Below are 20,857 nucleotides of genomic sequence, written 5' to 3' on the forward strand. Positions count from 1 at the left end.
AATACTTTACAGATTATACTATCAGAGTATATTTTTTTAATTAGCTGCAGCTTTCGTTCTGCCGTATACGTCCATGTCACTGGTATATATCTATATATAATTAGGCCCGGCGCAAACATTTTGGCCAAAATTCGAATTCGTATGTTTGACCCGACGACCGTCGAATATTATTGACGTGCGTAGTATAGACGCAATGCCGAACGGTTTATTTTTTAGCATGTTTCTTGCCGATAAAAATCTTGTTTTAATTTCCAACGCAGCGGAGAGCATCATAGGTTTATTGAATGTGTTTTTTCGAAACCTGCACATTTTTAGAACGCATTCCCTTGTTTGTGTAGAGTTGTAAAATATATTTATTTTTTCTCTCCAGATTCGAACGCACAATGAGCGAGTAGTCTAAGGTATGGTGTGCACCCAGCGTGCATTTGGATATTTTCACACGGAAAACGAGAACTAGAAAACGTAGTAATATAGGTATAATATGATAATAGTTTACAGATTATTATCAGAGTATACATTTTTAATTAGCTGATCTCGTTCCGCCGTACACGTCCATGTCACTGGTACCTATATACAGTAGAAGCCGCTTATTAGAAACACTTTGGAACCAAAGTGAAATGTGTCAATTAACCGATTGTTTCTAATAAGCGATTTAAATGTCCTAATATACGGGCGATCCGTCCTGGTACATTTTGTTTCAATAACGCGATTGTATCAATAATCCGTGTTTCTAATAAGCGGCTTCTACTGTATATAATTAGCAGTGGCGTACTCAGGGGTAGGGTTCTGACCCCCCTGAATTTTTTTCCATTTGCAAAAAAATCCTATTTACAACCATTTCAATACACAGAGTCGATCAATTGTTGGTCATTTTCAATAGATATAAAATAAATTGTTAAATACGACAAAGAAGTCGATAATCGTAGTTTCAGTTTTTTTTCGGCCAATTTAGAACATTGCTAAACGCCTGCAATAATCGTTGTCCGTGTATCATCCATGTATCATCGTCCACAAATCATTACCACGTTTATTACGACCCGAAGAGGCTCTATATAGATGAACAGGTGTCCAGATTAAACACTCTACAAATATCTGTTCTAAATGTAGACTAAATTTGAGACTAACTATATAATTTGTTATTACCAATTAGATAAAAACTGTTTGGCAAAAAATTATGCAAAATATTTACTCAGGTAAAACCCTAACCGAACTGAAATCCTGCGTATGCTACTGATAGTTAGGCCAGCGCAATCATTTCAACAAAAATTCGAATTCGTACGTTCAACACGACCGTCGAATATTATTGACGTGCATAGTAGACGCAATGCCGAGCGGTTTATTTTTTAGCATGTTTTTTGTCGATATAAATCTCGTTTTAATTTCCAACGCAGCGGAGGGCATAGGTTTATTAAATGTATTTTTTCGAAACCTGCCGTCTTTGGAACGCAGTCCCGTGTCTGCGTAGAGTTACAAAATATATTTATTTTTTCTCTCCAGATTCGAACGCACTATGAGCGAGTAGTAGGTAGATAGGTATTATGGTGCGCACTAGCATTAGGAAACCACACGGGAAACGATAACTAGAAAACGCAGTAATTTGATATTTTTTCAAACGACTCTACATATAGTTATATGATAATACTTTACAGATTACTATCAGAGTATATATTTTTTTTTTTAATTAGCTGCTCTCGTTCTGCCGTATACGTCCATGTCACTGATACCTATATATAATTAGACCAGCGTAAAACATTTCGGCCAAAATTCGAATTCGTACGTTTGACACGACCGTCGAATATTATTGACGTGCGCGTAGTAGACGCAATGCCGAATGGTTTATTTTTTTTTCATTTTTAGGTATCTATACCTCCGAATAGATTGTTCTGTTCTACGAACGTAAAACAAATAGTATAGCCACTGTTTGGCCGGCTTTAATAATATATCATTACGTCGCTGCGAGATTGTTTCTGTTTTCGACAAAAAGGAAATTCATTCGACCGGCCGTGTCAATAATGTAGAATTGATGCTCTGCCGCGCCGAAACTCATCCAATAATCCTCCGGAAATCTCTCAGTTGATTGACGTGGTCCGCTACAGAACTTTCTGTCGTGTTTGTGCGTTACCCACCTGTGGAATATCACGCTTATACGATCAACCGGTATCAGATGGTCCCCCGAGAGACGCCAGTTCAAACATTAACGCAAAATCGGGTGATGGGGGAGGCGGGTGGTGCCGGGATAGAAAAAATTTGAGCTTATTTTTTTATTCAATACAAAAACACGTGTCCCTTAAACACTGATGACTATTTTTTTCCGTGTGAAAATAATATGATTGAATTACATAATATATCTCACCTATTTTTCACGATTCGTCATTCGTGCTGAAAATATGCGCTGCACGCTAAAATAATATGTGTAAGGCACCCACTGTAAACCACCCACATTCATAGAATATTATGTATTATTTTACTATACGAGCAGGGTGTGTGATTTTTTCGATATCGTTACAGCTGATCGAAAAATGGATTAGCGGTGTGATATCTGGCAGAAACGACGGCAAACCAACGGACCAAACACAAGTGACATTGATATGGGCCGTTGCGGTGTCGATATTCTGTGTCGGCGGTATGGTCGGCGGTCTGAGTACAGGCTTCGTGGCCGAGAAGTTTGGTCGCAAGGGCGGTTTGCTAGTGTCCAACGCACTGGTCATCCTGTCGGCTGCACTCCAAGGTAAGGCGAAAATCGATCCACAAATAATTTTACTATAAACGATAGTTACGATAATATTAATGCAGATGGTTTTACACTTTTTGACATAAACTCATATAATATTATACTCGTACACGTTAAAACACTTATCGTGTAGGCCGGATCATAATAATATAACATAATATATAAGGTGTATTATACATTTATTATAGACATTAATTATATTGTGATGGAGTTAATAAAACGCGTTAATGTTTTACTTCTGCTAGAAATAGTATCTAATTAAATGAAATTGTAATTTTTTTTTTTTGATATCCATTTTTGAAAGCCAATAAATTCTTCCCGTAAAAAACCAATATATCTATAACCAGTATTCAACTAATCCACATATATACATATATTCTATTACATAATAGTATACGTTTGTCGTTAGATAATTAAACATTAAGCATACACATGTGTACCGAGGCTGACAGCCTATGCTCATCATTTACAACACGCTGAAAAGCTACGTCGTTATTGTATCCAATGAATAAAACATTAACATTAGTTCACTGTTTTAATCTTATATGGTAATTTATTCAAATACAATTTCTAATTTCTCTACGACCATAATATACCATAATACCGTATCCCGCCAAATCCCGTACCAAAGTCAGGGTCGACTGGTGTTATTAGTGTTATTTATTACGTAGGCGGTTATAGGCACGTGTTGTATCCGCCAAGCACATGTCAATAAAATGTCATATTATAGTCATTACCACCCACGCTCTTATAATATAATTTTAAACTCTTAAAAATAATATTTTTTGTAATATTTTAATATTTTCATTTAAAACACTTCCACTGGTCATGGGGTATAGCTATGCCAATGCATCGAAGTAACTTTTAACTTTTCTTAACTTGAATTAAATTTTATACACATTAGTTTTAAAAATATTATTGGGACAAACTTGAGAAATCAAGTTTAATAAAAAAAATGTTGTACAGGTAAATTCAAAAAATTCTTCTGATTTAACTAATACATTGATGAATACTTTTCACATATTAGGTACTGACTTTAATTATTTTACTAATTTATATACGTCGACACCTAATTTGTCACCCGGAAGTCTATTACTCCTAACGTTCGTGCGGATAATCGAGTGAAAAACAATCTCGCTTTGGTGTAGAAACGATAGGCGTGTCTGTATCATACCGACTGACCCGAGTTTATTAAAAAAAATATGATTAGCAACTATTTAGACATATATTGTACTATAATAGAAATTTTAACGTTAGCTCGGTCGTCTTATAATATAGGCAGTATCACTACCACTTCAATATTTAACACCAGCTATATCGTTATATAGTCATATTGTCCGTCTCTTGGACACGAAAGACGAATCTAAAAATGTTCCAAAAAAATAATAAAAAATGTGCATAACGAATAAAACGATTTCGTCGAGCCACAGGGTTTGGTCTTGTTGGGTTTACGGGAAGAGACGGTTGCTCACTGCTCCACATGTATGATCGCATCACAACGATCGATAAACTATATATATAATAATAATAACATATTATTGTAATTGCGTTAACGCTTTTGAATAGCACAACTCGTCCAAAATAGCGACCAATCGGCAGGTTTAAATCTATTCATTCTCGTTTTCCGTATAACTACTTATGTACGGTAATAATTTGTATCTCAGAAGTCATCAATGACACTATAAACTGTCAAAGGTTGACTGAAAAAAAAAATTCGACGTTCGTAACGAAGCGTTATTTATATACTTATATAACGATTAACTGCAACTTGTCGTCAAGCGCATGTATAATAATATTATGATTGTGATTATTATTATTATGAAGTCGATGATGGTGTACAGCATAGTATATCGCGTTTAATAATATATATATAGCAGGTCGACATTTATATAACGTCCAATTGATGTCAATTGGGACGGTTTGCTGAGGAATTTCCTCCCGCACGTTTTCTTCTTACTCCATAATATTCACGCGATGGAGTCTAAGAAATTGATTATATTATATATTAACCGGTCGTTTAGACTTTTTATTTGTATTATTCAAAACGCCACTTGCTATATCATCATTAGGTACAATCGTCTACGATTGTCGTATAGAATTTTATTATTTTTTTTCATTCAACGAATATGGTTTCAAAAAAATAAGTGCTGTCACAACTGCAGAAACATAACTTTATATACAAGGGGATTATATTATATTATCTTATATGCACTTAATATTATTGTCCCTGTAATTGTTTGTGTTTTTAAATAAGTTCCGAACAAGTGTTTACATAGAATATTGTAAATACCATGTTATGTATAATGATATACGTACACTGCAAACTTATGTTACTGCAAATTAAATTATGCATTTTTATTAAATGAAATGAAATAAATTTCTTTTTATTGAAAAAAAAAATCTCAAACTGTATAATATTATGTTTAAATATCATAACCATACGTTATAACTGTCCAAATATTTTATCGTTTTTTTTCTCTTGAAAACATTGCAGTACGTATTGTTGTAATGCCTTGTCGATTGTAATATAATATATATAGTTCGTAAATCATAGAATTCACACGTATTTTAAGTTTAATTCCTAGTCAATGTTTTGATATTCGTACTTCTATATCAGAGGCTTACAATCTTTTCTGACTCACGGTACCGTAGGGTATTTACTATTTTCTAATGATATTGCGGAGATAATAGTGTACAATATTATTTATATTTATATTTTTCAATTTATCATTGGTGTTGCCAAAACCAGTATAAAAATAAAAAAAATATCGAACATTACAATATTTCACGAAATACCTTCTCACGATAAACGCACCTATCTTTCATATTATAAAAAAATGTTTTCTTAAAAATTGCGAAAATGTTTAATGCTCTCTCTATTTTAAATAATTCTCCGGCACGCTCAATCCAACAGTTTATGGCGCCGTCGTTGGGAACCTCCGGTCTACATGATATACACACGTACTTAATATTACGATCCATACGATAGTTTCAGCTTAAAAATATTATCTCTCGAATTGAAATTTAAAAAAAACAACAAACGCCACTCATGAATTATTTATTTGTATGGGCCCGTAAAAATTATTATGAATTATTTTCGCGTGTTATACGTATTCGAAGACTGCACGTTGTATGCATTCTTTTTCGGACGAGTTCTAGATATTATACATGATAAATATTTATATATGATTAAGTATTGTAAATTTATAACGTTTAATATTTCTGCTCATTTAATACCAAATAGTTTAAATGTTCGCAAGCCGTCTGGCAACGCAGTAAGACGACGAAGCCGGTGAATTATATTATTTTCTTCGCGAGAAATGCGATACACGTGTAGTGTATTGCGTGTCGTTTTGTATGCATTTGAAAACTAATATTATTATTTATAAAGAGTAAAAAAAAAAAAAACTTCGAGAAAAAAATTATCTCACGCGCTTTGTACACTGTTTAGAAAATAAATAAATATTTCAATGACATATTTTTTATAATCTATTCTTCAAACTAAGTAAACCGTCAATTTCAATAAGCAGCGTAGGTACTGCTTTCTACATACATTCGTAATATTTGTACAGACCAACTACATAAGCACTTTTCTCGTTTTTCTTTTTCCTTTTACAGCTGGGAGTGTAGGGTGATGGGTTGAGCTCCTCAAGCCCAACGCTGTAACCGACATAGATCACCGTTGTCCTCATTCACTCGACGACTTTTACTCGACTTTCGTATACATTCGCACGCATAATATTACCATCGATGTTGTGCTCGTACGATATTATCGTATTCTTGCAAAGTCTGTTCAACAATAATACGTGCAGTATAGTACCTATCACATATTATTATGTAGTGTGTATTATATTATCATGTGCTACCTATGGAAAACTTTTATTAATTTCAGCAGTAAGCAGCGCACTGCTTTCTATAACATACTTTCGTAATATTTGTACAGACCAACTCTACACGCGCTTTCCTCGTTTTTCTTTTTCCTTTTGCGGCGAGGAGTGCAGTGTTGATCTCCTCAAGTCCAACGTCGTAACCAACATAGATCACTTGACATTGGCGTGATTCACTCGACGACTTTTACACGACTCTCGTATACCTATTATATTACTGCGATTCGCATGATATCATTACCATCGATATTATGCTCGAACGATATTATTATCGTATTCCTGCAAAGTCTGTGCAATAATAACACGTGCAGTAGTGTCTATCACATGTAGTGTGTATAATATCGTGTGCTACCTATGGAAAACACAGGCACGTGTGCGTGTTTGTTTATTATTATTTTTTTTTGCCTACAAGCGATTCGCGTGCGAATGCTTTCACTGTTGACCGTTTGCCAACGTTATTCGCCATTTAAGGAGCGGTGCCCTTTAACGCGCAGCACACGATCGCATCTGCGGGGAAACGCGGTCGACGTTCTCGAGTGCTTTTTTATTCAAATTTTATCGATACATTTCCATGTATCGTGTATATAGGTACTTTTGAATACGGCGCAATTATATTTTATCATTCTGCAGTTATTATTACATATTATTATTATTTTATTAACGAAATACATTAAATTAACCACAAGCAGCAGCATTACAATATCTACCTGTATTATGCACGTGGAAAGATTGTTTGTTTGGTTTTCCAAACGTACCCATAAAGGAAATCGTTTCAAAACCCATATAAGTATATTATTAATATCGTGGCGATACGATATTGTTACGTATTTTACGTTTGTCGTCATTTATTGATTTTTTTTTAAGTCGGAGGTGAAGACGTGAAGTTTAACGACCGCGCATAATATATTTCTTTTAAATGAATATAAAGTAAATCTAAATTTATACGCTTAATATTACGTAATAATATGACAGTTAAAAGTAACATATCATGACGTGTACCAATGTATTAATTTGTTCTATGTATTGTAATTATTGACAAACATAAATTAACTTTGCCTTTTATATGTTTAGGCGTTTCAAAGATGTACTCATCGTACGAACTAATCATCATCGGACGTTTTATCATCGGTATCAACTCCGGACTTAACGCTGGACTGACCCCAATGTACCTGGCCGAGATCTCTCCCATGAATTTACGTGGATCCGTAAGTATACCATTTTCCGGAACAGCGCTTTTTGCATATACATAGACTGTTATATGTATGAATAATGTGTACATAATAATATATATTATATAATAGACATCGTTTTGTATTTTGACAACTCAACGTCTGGGTATTTTAATATTTTTGCTCTGACGGTTTATACAGGTCGGAACCGTTTACCAACTGGTCGTTACAATTTCGATTTTGATTTCTCAAATATTGGGCTTGGACTACATTTTGGGTACAGCTGAACTTTGGCCCGTACTGTTGGCTTTAATCATCGCGCCAGCCATATTCATGTTCGCCACATTGCCTTTCTGCCCGGAATCACCAAAGTACACGCTGATCAACAAGAAGAAAGACATCGAAGCCGAAAGAGGTATGCACCCGTCATATATATAGTATATACCTACCCACCTATTATTTAACTCAGTATTGTATATAAGATACAATGAAAGTATTCAAATACTTTTTTTAAGCTTAGTTTTATCACATTGTGTGATATATTTATCTGGTACATAGAAGGATGTAGAGAATATTCAGATATTTTAAGATTTACAACTGTATCCCTCTGAATACTTGTTTAGTGTACAAATCTGATTATAAAGGTACCTTTATACAAATCATATTCACATCTATCTGATATAATTATAGAATAAAAATTATAGAAACACAAAACGTTACTGAAATCTTTAAAATAAATAATGACATTTTTAAAATTTTTATAAGTTTTTTATTTTGAATACTTTTTAAATGTATTAAAATGCTATTTCATGTACTTTTTATAAATCTATTTAATGCGTATTTTGAATACTTTATAAGTATGTATTTGAACACTTTTACTAGAATATTCTTAAATACCAAGTCTATACTTATCCACCCATAATCAATGCAATTTCATATACTGTCTATTCAGTAGTCTATTAGTATGATTCATCTGGGTTTTGGTCAGGATGCTTGCTCGAAGTGATCATGGGTTTTCTGTGTTTCCGGGTTTTGCGGTATTTGGTGAAATCAAGTGACGTGCACACTTTGACTTTCAACAACAATCATAGTACATGTTATACAAATAAGCGTGGGGTTTGATTTCACCTACACCAATATACCAAACGGAAATTCGATAAATATTCGTTTTCCGATCGATCTTGTTTTATACTATATAGCTGCGATTACAATTTATTATTGCAATAATTGCATACCTACACAATAAACCTAATTCCCATTATCGTTTTTGTAAAATGACATTACATCAATAACACGTTATAATGTTTCTTGTAGGACTGCAGTGGCTGAGAGGAACGATCGAAGTGCACGACGAGATGGATGAAATGAGAGCCGAAAACGAGGCGATGAAGGTCATCCCGAAAGTAACTCTTCGTGAGATGTTGTCGAACCCGATGTTGAAAACTCCACTAGGAATATCTGTGATGATCATGTTGTGCCAACAGTTGTCCGGTATCAACGCCGTAAGTATTACCCATAAATTCTACTAGGTAACTTTCTAGTACATGTATATAGGTAGTATACAAAATATGTATTTTTGATATAAAACATAAAATCACTCATTTGGAGTTCGCGAAGTTATATATTTTGTTATTATATTATATTAATATGTTGAGACACGCGTGTAACGTTTTTTCTACATTTGTTCGTTTCTTTCACAAACGTATAGTTTGTACGACGACATGTTATTATGTAGCAACTCTGTTCACCGATACACCTATAGCTACTACCGTCGCTTCAAGTATAATATTATCGACCGGTCATTGAAAGAATTTAAATTTTATTATTTATATTAAACAACACAAGTTATAGTTAACTTAATATGATTCTTAGACTCAAACACAGTGTCCTACTGCTGTACACTTGTATCATACAAATAGTAAGCAACTTAATTGTTTCCAGGTCATGTTCTTCTCCACGAAAATCTTCAATATGGCTGGGATGAGCAATGATGGAGCCAAATACGCCACGCTCGGCATGGGTTCACTCAACGTGATAATGACGCTGATCTCTCTGTTCTTGGTCGAACTCACTGGTCGAAAGACTCTGTTAATGATTGGATTCTCTTCCATGTTCGTCGTCACCGTTATGCTTACTATCGCTCTGATGTTTGTGGTAAGTGCACGTCTTATAACATTTAAGCCATAAAACTAAAATTATAACATTATCGTTATGCTGAGGTGGTTTGTTATTGGAGACGAGTATTTATTTTGGATGGAATGAAAATCATTTTTTCTGATATTAGTATTAGTTTTTACATAATATCGTACTAGTCGTAAGGATGACATTTAAGAGGTAGATGGATACAATTTAATATTTTAATTTCCAATTTAAAATACGCAACTGCGAGACTAAGTCGTTTATTACAATTATTGATCGTTTTTTAGTTGGGCTAATTTTTATTTTTGGAATTAAATTTCGAAAATATTACAATCCATATAATAATGTAATATTATGACCTTCTATGCTAATAAACGGGACATTGCAATAAATGTACACGTGTAACTGCTAAATGCTGACATTTTATAATGAATTATGAAAAAGCAACAAAAAAAGCATTTTGTCAATTTTACTGACATGTTTAATTATTATCGGTATATATCATGAATCATGATAAATGTATATCATGTCATGTTAATTAAAACGTTTTAACAAAAATATTCAACAAACGCAATTCATATAATTTATAATCATATGGGCTGATTTATTTGTCCAAAAAAAAAATGCACAACTCTCTTCCAACCACCGAATGCGTATAATACAATATCATTATCTATTATTAATTGATCGTTTTTTTTTTTTTTTTGTTCAAACAGAATGTCAGTTCCATTGTGTCCGGTTTGGCCGTGGTACTCGTCATGGCCTTCGTCATCGCGTTCGCCGTCGGCCCGGGATCCATCCCATGGTTCTTAGTGTCCGAATTGTTCAACTCGTCTGCCCGACCATTGGCCACCAGCATAGCCGTCGGAGTCAACTGGACGGCCAATTTCGTCGTCGGCCTGGGTTTCCTACCTCTGCAGGTAACGAAAATTGCACTGATCCCGCACATAGATTGTATATATGCCCACGATATTGTATATAAATATATAGGTTAGGCTTGGTACATGCCTGCAGTCTGGTGTAGACCGTCGTGGTATCCACAGTGACGCTGAGGTTAAATCCTTATACCACGAGGTTAACAATGGTACCTTTATGAGGTCTGCAGGTGTATCGGTGGTTGGCCACAGTCACTAATGTGTGCTGTGGTTAAGCATCATCGGCATAGACCACCAGATGACCATCGGAGTTTTTAGCGACGTATCCTCGCTCCATATAAACACTTGTTCAACCGTAAACCCTTACACACCTAATGGTCTGACTTATGTAGCCGAAAAAAAAATGGTTAAAATTTTACGTGAAAATTCCCGTTTTCCCTTTTATGATTTTCCGACTATTTTAAAAACAACTGCAAGGAACTTTTTACTTTTGAGCCACAAATATTATCAACTGGATTCAATTTGCTAGCAGAAATCATCCTCAAAATTAAAAATTATTCGCCATTTAAGGAGCGGTGCCCTTTAACGTGCAGCACACGATCGCATCTGCGGGGAAACGCGGTCGACGTTCTCGAGTGCTTTTTTATTCAAATTTTATCGATACATTTCCATATATCGTGTATATAGGTACTTTTGAATACGGCGCAATTATATTTTATCATTCTGCAGTTATTATTACATATTATTATTATTTTATTAACGAAATACATTAAATTAACCACAAACGATTTACGCCGCATAAAGGTGACTTCAGATAACGCCTCTCACCCCTCGACTTTGTAAAACCATTTCAATCGCTCCGCTCAAAATCTAAAACATTATAACTAATAATAATAATGTTAATTTTTACACATTTATCAATTTATTTACATAAATATATATTTTTTTTTTTTTGCTCTGTGTAGGAAATGTTGCAGTCAAACGTGTTCCTCATATTCGTCGTGTTGCTCGCGCTGTTCGTGTTGTACGTGTACAAAAAAGTTCCAGAAACCAAGAACAAGACTTTGGAAGAGATTCAAATGGGTTTCAGACAGGAATCGTACAAATAATCAGGCGCGTCCTAGTAGTAATAATAATAATACTATGACACCACCGAGAAAAAGATTCCTCAGCCAGAAGCTATATAATATAATACAAATACATATATTATATATTATATATTATACGAGTACCTTTTTCATTACAATATAAAAAAACATTTATGTGGTAAAAAAAAAAAAAAATTAAATCATCATATTATACAGTTGTAATTAGATAAATTGATCCCCCCTGCCCTATATTATTATTATGTTAATGATTGTACATGTTGCGTATTGCACCCCGAAAACACCTTACCCTCATGAAATAATAGATTATAATATATATTTTATACCGCGTCCGTTTTTCCTGCGCCGCCCACAGATTTATAGTGGTCACCAACCGAATTCGATCAGTAAAAATTAATCTTCCATTTCAGTAACCACCTGTTTTTTCATCCAGATAACATTTTATTTTATTCTCGAAGATAGTATATGCATATTATTATGGTTTTTTTTTTTTTTTTTTATGTTTTCTGTTAGAATCATAAACATTTTTGCCAATAGTTTTAATACTCGTAAAATTGAATTATTTTTTCACGGGTAAAGATTATAATATTTTAATTTATTTTATTATATTTTTTTTTTTTTGTGTATTTTTTATGAAATAAAAGTGTAATTAATTTTATCATTGCATTGTAATACTATTATCCTATCTACTATATTATTGATCCCTCAACAGATATTTATAAATCGTACCTGCACTATACTACCATGGTATAGCGGAGATCGATCAAAATATTATGTATCAACTATAGGTATACCTGTTTACCTATAATTTTAAAAGAGAAGCATGTTTGATTGTAATTTAAATAGACTAACTACTAATGTGTTATTTGCATAACTATTTTTTTAACTGACACATTATTTTTATATACATATTATATAATTCATAAGTTTTCAGACGGAGCGTGATATTACTACTGGTTTAGTAGTTATAACCGATGATAATAATTAAATGTTAAATATTAAATGTTAGATAAAATATATTTAATAATATTATACCATTAGGGAAATTGAAAAGAGGTTGCATTTAATGTATCATTTGCATACAATATTATTATTATTATTTTTTAAACTATTTATATTGTAAATTTCAATATATCATAAAGAAATAATTACATAATAGGTATTATACATCATCAGATAAATAATATATTATAATAATGCCCTTTCTAATAGATATAATTTAACCGAATTCATTTCTATTCCTGAAATGAATTTAATGTTCCAGAGTAAATATTGTAGTTGTTGTTTTTCAAAATTATTAATTACCTTGATAAAAAAAATAAACACCTTTGAACTGGTTCTAAACAGAAAACAAATATTATGATAAGATTAGAAAAAATGTTTTTTTTTTTTTTTTGTTTAACTATATTACGAGTATTATAATACTGTGCATAATATATTATCAAAAATTTCAAATGTTAAGTTAAATTTCAGTGACTAACACATTATTATTACAATTTAGGTATATACACTAATAGTACTCTACTTAGTAAATAAAAATAATACAATAAAAATGTATATTCAAATATTATTTAAATTACAAAAAATTCTTGTTAGAAAAATATTAATTTACAATAATAATTATATAGATTTATTTTTATTTTTATTTTTATTCTACTTATACTAATTAACATATTGGATTTAGAATTAGACTATATATATTAAAGCCATACGATATTTTTAATTTTGTATGTATATTAATTATTATTAGCCATCCATTTTATATTGGTGATCAATTGAATATAATTATATTTTTCAGTACGAATAATAAAAAAGCTTTTATAAACTTTACTCTTAAACATATGAATATACCTCTACCGACAAAACCTAACCTAACCTCAACATTGTATCATATTGTACAATCCTCATTAAAATATTTATGTGTATAAATGTATAATTATGTAATTTGTAACGCACAAACGTTAAGAGGACGTCGCACTCGCATGCGTTGTATCCTTAATGTACAACATAGAAAAAACTGTATTTCGCGGGAAACCACCGAGAAAGCTACAATCATATTACTTAAGAAACAACATTTTCACTACAAAAGGACAGTTTTAGCTGTGCAATATCGTATTATTTTTTTGATATCACTATTGTTTCAAAATAAATTTTTGTTTGTGTTTTTCAATTATCGAATTCAATTCCGATATCGATATCGATATTGCACAGCCGAAGTTTTCATTTTTACGTGGAGAAAATTTCGTTTCCCGCGCAAAAACATTGTTTTCTATGCCGTACAAGTGGAAGATACGAGTATAACATATGCGGGTGCGACGACCTCTTAAATACAAGTAGGTACCTATACCTTAGTAGGTGTCAATATCATTTAAAAAAACATATAATATTATTTTGAAAACAACAAAGATTTCAAGAGTTCGATTTATCTCGAATTTCATATTTTACAATGGTTAGTTTAGACATTTTTTTTTTTTTGAACAATGAACCGATACTGAAATAATAATTATTTTTTCTAGGTTTGAGTTTTAAATTGAAATTGTGGCAAAGATTAAGATGTGAAAACTATTTCTTAAATCTATCTTAATAACCCATAAAATAACAGTATATTGGGTATGGGTGTATTATATTTTGCATTGATGTGTGGATATCATTCATTCGATACGCATAAATGGTACTCAATTAAACACTCAGTATAGCTGTCTTGAATTTGCGAGAAATAAACTAATGAAGTATTAATATTTCTATATACTTCAGCAAGTCCTAAACGCAGGATGCTAACTATAGTTAGTAGTTACCTATTCGCAACTACAGTTGTAATATTACTTAGACTAGAATGACTAGGTTAATTATGGTTTTCGAAAAAATTACAGTTAAATGTCAAATTGGGTAACATTGTATATTCAATCATTTGAAACATAAACTTATATAAAAAAAAAAAAAACAGTGCCTGTATCGTGTCTAATTAAATTTAAAACTTTACAAAATTTCAATATTATTTTTTCTCACACATTTGTATTTTTGCCCAATCAAACAAATCGAATTGAAATGTTTCATTCTATATCAATGTAGGTACCTGCTATAAATATACATAATGGCTAAATAGGCTAAGCATAATATGCACATTGAAATGTATAAATAAAAATAAAAATAATATTTTTACAGTAGCGATGAATGTTATCTTCTAGACTTATCGAGAATAATCAAGTGCGTAGTAAAATATTATTATTTAAATGTTATTATAAGTATAATATTATTATGAGTAATATAAAACTATTTATTTAATTATAATTATATTATGATATAAACAAATATTTCGCATCGATAATTACATGTATTTGGCTAGTGGTCAGTATAACTACTGAGTTGGCACATTGCGTTGTCAAACGTTGGAAATTAATGTTGACCCACCTACAGTATAACGAAACGATTATAAAAACGTTATTGAAATAAAAATAAAATTTAAAATAATTTTAACTGTTAATTGTTACGAGTGTATTTTTTTTTAAGTGTTATTAGTTATGAATGTACAAATTATCTATTTGCATAGCTATATTACACCGTCGAGTCTCGACAACTCGCAAATATCAAATGGGATAAAAATTAATTCGATTTGTGGGTTTTTCAAGTTGTATCCAACAAAACTTGTAACTTGTAAATAATTCAATGGACGAGAAATAACTTCGAATTGTTATGAAGGATTTTGAGTTATCGCGACTCGACTGTGTGTTATATTATATTATAAGTAAAATTGACCTATATTATTGGCAAAGACAATAAATCTCGCGTGTATAATATTATATTGACAATAATACAATATTTTATATAATTATATAAGATCCGTCATACGGCTCTTAACGACAACTATTGGTGAATTATATTATAACATTTTTATTCTAAATGATAATAATATCAAATAAATCCTATTATCACTGGTTATTGGTTTTCGTTTATTTTTTGAAAACTACCTTACTATAAGTTATGTTTAATATCGTTAACAATATAGTCTTACGAAGTCGTAAGTAAAACGATTTATCTTTACAATAGTACACATTATTTTTTTTTGTATAAAAAAATGTGTCTGGGTTTTCTGATAATCCGATAATGCGCTCGTGCATAGATATGCGTACTTATAAATTATAATATTATAAATTTATAAGCCAAATCTCGAGGGGAATAAAAATAAATTCGAATTATATATTTTTCAAGTTACATAGGTACATCAAATATAACTTGAAAACGCTCCAGAGGGCTAGAAAATAATATTCGGGTTGTGGAGGTTTTCGACTCGACTGTACTCAATACATATTTTAAATATAAAGCGGCGCATTAGATAGGCAATTCATGGGCATCTTCCTATAATCATAATATTATTATCAATATTTGGTAGTATTATATATTTATATCAAAATATATTTTCGTATTCGGTATTTATTAATTAATATAATGTAATATTTTCGTTTATATAATAAAGAAAATCAGATTTTAATAAACGTCTGCCTTGGGCAAATGTGTTTACACCATGAAAGTGATATAGGCAAGTGTGGTATCACCGATATCGAAAATGACACACGGTAAAACCTACTATACGCCTTATACCTTCGTACGCTCTAAGCTAATGACTGTCTCTAAAATAAATTCATATTAGTTCTGTTACCATTTGAAGCACGATGGTATGCGTTTGTCGTCCGTTTCCTAAATTGGAATGACTATTAGAACCTCACAACCAGAGCACTGTTCAGTTTGCAATAAACCTCATTGACTATATAGGTATGTGTGTCTGAGCACTGTTCCAATATTAAAGGTAAGAACGAAGAAGACTTTAAAATAATATGCAACTCGGGTTTTCAGGTCGAAAACACTTTTATTTAATCATAAGAGCAAACATAAATAATTCACGTATTTAAAAATACTTAGCCCGTACTACGACTGTCGCTTCACACGTACAATCGTCGTACCTACGTCCTCGCCGAATCACTCAGCGACAACGAGAGGGCGTGCCAGCGAGTACCGCGGTCTTATATAGAAAATATTATTGTCGCCTCAGCACATCTTGCTTCGCTGGCCTGACCTATGTCAATAGTTTATAATTTAAAATATTCCCATCTATATTACATAGTTATTAAATAATATTATTTTAACGACTATCTACAATATACGACACAGGGGATAGCCAAACGGTCATTTGAGAATAATTGTTAATTAAGGGAGGCTAGAGCGTAATCTATTCTAAGGAGTAAAAAATAGACGTTTTATATTTCAGTTTATATGGGTCTTGTGAATGTGTTGAAAGCAGGGCTTTGCACCCGAACTTAATCCGAAACCCAAATTTCCATTCAAGTTTAATGGAAACCCGAATTATTGAAAATTAAGTGCCACATCAATTTGCATGTATTTTTTGAATCTAACTCGACTAAGAAGATAAGAAAATAGTTATGTAAGTGAGTAATGGATAACTCATTTTTTTTTTTGTAACCGACAAAATAATTGATTAAATTAATTAAAAAAAACCTTAATGTTAGATAATTGTTTTATTTCACAATATTTAATAATAGACAATAGTAATAAAATTGTGTTGTCTAAAATTCTTAATCAAAAATAAATATAACGAAAATACGTTTAGTTAATTGTTAAAATATGTAATAAGCGAGAACTGTCTTTTGTAGAAAAAGTACTGAGTAATTACTAAGTAAAATAAGTAATAAACTAATAACTAATAAGTATTAACATTTAATTTAATTTTTAAATAAAATTGTTTTCATTATGTTTACTTTAAATATAAAATGAGATTACCATATCAAATTTGCATTGAAAATCTCATGTTGATTGATATACAACGTGTGTTTTTTAACACCCAAATTAACGATAATTAACCCGAATAAATTTGCATTAATCGTAACCAGAAAAGTGTATTCACCCGCAACACCCGAATTTTCTTTGAACACCCGAAAGTCGAAACCCGAAAAAATAATTCCGGTGCAAAGCCCTGTTTGAAAGTAAATGAAGATTAATATGTGTAATTCGTAGTACCGATCACGTTGTACAGGGGCATCATAGTGTCCAGATATGTACGTCTGTTATTTTACCTACGTGCATGCATATGTCACCATATTATATTACTTTATTATAAAATCATGAACATTTTTTTTTTCAAAAAATACTGCCAGTGACGTCAATCTCTACGCTCAGTAGGATGTTCCGATTTAAATATTGAAAGCAGATTTGAATTCTCCTCTAAATTTACTATGCTTTAACTGTTGTAAATTTTTCATATTCTTATATATATATATATATATTATAAATTTTAATTATGAATATGATATATTTTTACTCTTTTTGTTAGTATATTTATAAGTAAAAAAAAAAAAATTAAAATCAGAAAAATAAAATTGTCAAAGCATAGAAAATTTAGTGACAAATTCAAATCTGCTTTCAAAATTAATATCAGAAGTCGTGAGCTATGTTTTCGACCGAAAATGAATCGTGCTCCAGTCCCCTTAAGGAAATTAAACTGTGAGATATCATGTAAGTTTTAAATATCTTGATTTGCCAAAAAAAGGTTAATATATAAAAAAAAAAATCAGGGATCGAAACCGTTTCAAATTTTAACGGTTACGGTTTTAGTTCTTGAGAACGGTTTTCTAAATTTTCTGGTTTTGGTTTAGGTTTTAAGACCGGTTTTTTAAATTTTTTGGTTTTGGTTTCGGTTTTAAAAAAGGTTTTTCAAATATTTTATCGGTTTAAAGAACGGTTTTAGAAAATTTTCGGTTTTGGTTTTTGGAACGGTTTTTAAAAATGTCCATTTTATTTTCCTGTCTAATTACTGTAGATTCGATTTTTATTATCTATCAACTATTATAAGGGCCGAGTCTAAAGCCCTGAAATATGGCTACTTTGTATAATTAGTGTACAATATACGATATAACAAATAAACGTTCAGTAGAACTAATTTCGTGTTATTAACTTGAATATTTTGTACCTAATTTAGGTGCCTCATGCCTACTTTTGTATTCGACATAATATTATGTTGCCATAATATGGTTGAGATCATTATTCGATTAAATTAATATTTAATTGTATATTACAATAACATCACACTATATTATTTGTATTTTCAATTTTCAATCATAAGTTTAGTAATAATATATATTATATTAATATTTCGTAATACTCAGTAACTGCATCGGGATTTTTATCAATAAATCCAAACATAATAATTTCTTCGTATAAAAATAGTAGAATTACAAATAATATAATTAACTTTATGGAATTCAAAGAAACCGACATTAGTTTTAAATTTTAATCCGTTTTTCAAGAACAGTACAAGAGCGGTTTTTCAATTCCATGGTTTCGGTTTGGGTTTTGAAAACGGTTTTTTAAGGTCTTAGGTTTCGGTTACGGTTTTTTAACCGATGTTTCAAAGCTTTTGGTTCCGGTTCCAGTTCCGGTGTTCAGAAATGAGAAAACCGCGGTTTTAACCGATTTTTTGGAAAACCGGTTAAACCGGTTTCGATCCTTGAAAAAAATAATAAGTCATCGGTGTGGCGCTATCATAATATTTATTATTAATGTTATACCGTCTTGCACAGCAGTCAGCTGAGTTTCATGTTTACTTTTGATTACTAGAATTGTACAACAAATCAAATACAGACATCAATAAACAAACAACCATTTTTTTTTTTCATGATTAATACGTGTATTTCGTTTATGTGTTCACATTTGCTCACTCATTCAACATACCAAAAAAAAAAAAAACAATTGCAATTAATGATAGGTATCAGGTTCTATATAATATATTAGTGGTGACTTAAGTTATTCGACGTTCACTATGTTCTGTCGACGACGGCTTGTGAACCATAAGTGTAGTTTCATCGGTTGTATCCGTTTATAATATTATATAATACGATTGGATATTTGATTTTTTTTGTTTCTTATTAATATTACATATATATCACATTAAAATCCGTACACAAGTCTGTCAAATGGTTACACGCTGCAGCATCAACTAGATACGCTATATTAAAACTACGGGGAAAAAACGTCGAATAATTTAATATTACGTAGCTTTCATAGTGCATACAAACGATTACAAATTATTATATTGTTTATAGTATATTTATTGTATGGTTCGAACGAATTAGTTTTTCACAATTTGAACATCGCAAAGGGACATGATCAAAACTCATATTAAATTTTAAACATTTAGTCATGGACAACAAAATCACCGAAATCGATGTACAAATAAAAAAAGTGTTTTTTTTTTTTTTTTTAATATTGGACATTATAATACCTATTACAATATGGTTTGTATTTAAACGGGTTAAAATCGTTTTGGTATATAATTAATAACTATGAACAATCATACTGCGATGCCTTAATTATAACACTATTCGTATGATTACAGTATTACACAGCAGTTATATAGCAATCGACTATTTTAAGTACAACACGCAATATATATAAGTTATAAAGCTTAACTAAAAAGTTATTCGCACAAAGCATCCACAGGAGAAAAAAAAATCCTATGCTTATTATCAACATATAGACGAAACGCATTTTTTATCTAATTTTTCCACCGCCGAAGATAGTTGTGTTACAAAATAATATTAAGATTAAATAATAATAGGTATACAAAATCAATTCATTATTTTTATTCAACAGGTGTTTATAATAATTTCACTTTCAATATTAAGTTATCCTTTTTTTTGATGCACCATTACTAAAAAACAAATTACACGATAAGCTTAAATCTATAGTAGTTATCTAAATTCATAATTCACACAGTTATGTTGTTATAAATATATATTTATATTATGATAATTTTTTTTTTTTTTTTTATGAAACTTGCTTAAAAAAACACATACACTTTATTTTTGATTAAACATCGAGTTATATAATTGCCATTTAATATTATATTATATTCTAGGTTCCTGAGTATCTATACTTATTTTTA

General features: G+C 31.1%; 1 protein-coding gene across 3 annotated transcripts in view; it reads left to right on the forward strand.

The window, feature by feature from the left end:
* LOC100160702 (solute carrier family 2, facilitated glucose transporter member 1) overlaps positions 1–12,772 on the forward strand; it is a 66,536-nt gene extending 53,764 nt beyond the window's left edge. For 2 of the 3 annotated variants that reach the window (XM_029489516.1, XM_001950928.5), the window contains 7 exons: positions 2,509–2,728; positions 7,690–7,823; positions 7,989–8,202; positions 9,102–9,289; positions 9,729–9,941; positions 10,643–10,846; positions 11,767–12,068. In XM_029489516.1, coding sequence (XP_029345376.1) covers positions 2,509–2,728; positions 7,690–7,823; positions 7,989–8,202; positions 9,102–9,289; positions 9,729–9,941; positions 10,643–10,846; positions 11,767–11,910 — 1,317 coding nt within the window. In that variant the 3' untranslated portion in view covers positions 11,911–12,068. Of the gene's footprint in view, positions 1–2,508; positions 2,729–7,689; positions 7,824–7,988; positions 8,203–9,101; positions 9,290–9,728; positions 9,942–10,642; positions 10,847–11,766 lie in introns of all 3 variants that reach the window. The other variant, XM_016807218.2, reaches the window with a different exon arrangement.
* Positions 12,773–20,857: the final 8,085 nt, after the last annotated feature.

This window comes from Acyrthosiphon pisum, chromosome A2, assembly GCF_005508785.2.
Source record: "Acyrthosiphon pisum isolate AL4f chromosome A2, pea_aphid_22Mar2018_4r6ur, whole genome shotgun sequence".
NCBI classification, from domain to species: Eukaryota; Metazoa; Arthropoda; class Insecta; order Hemiptera; family Aphididae; genus Acyrthosiphon; species Acyrthosiphon pisum.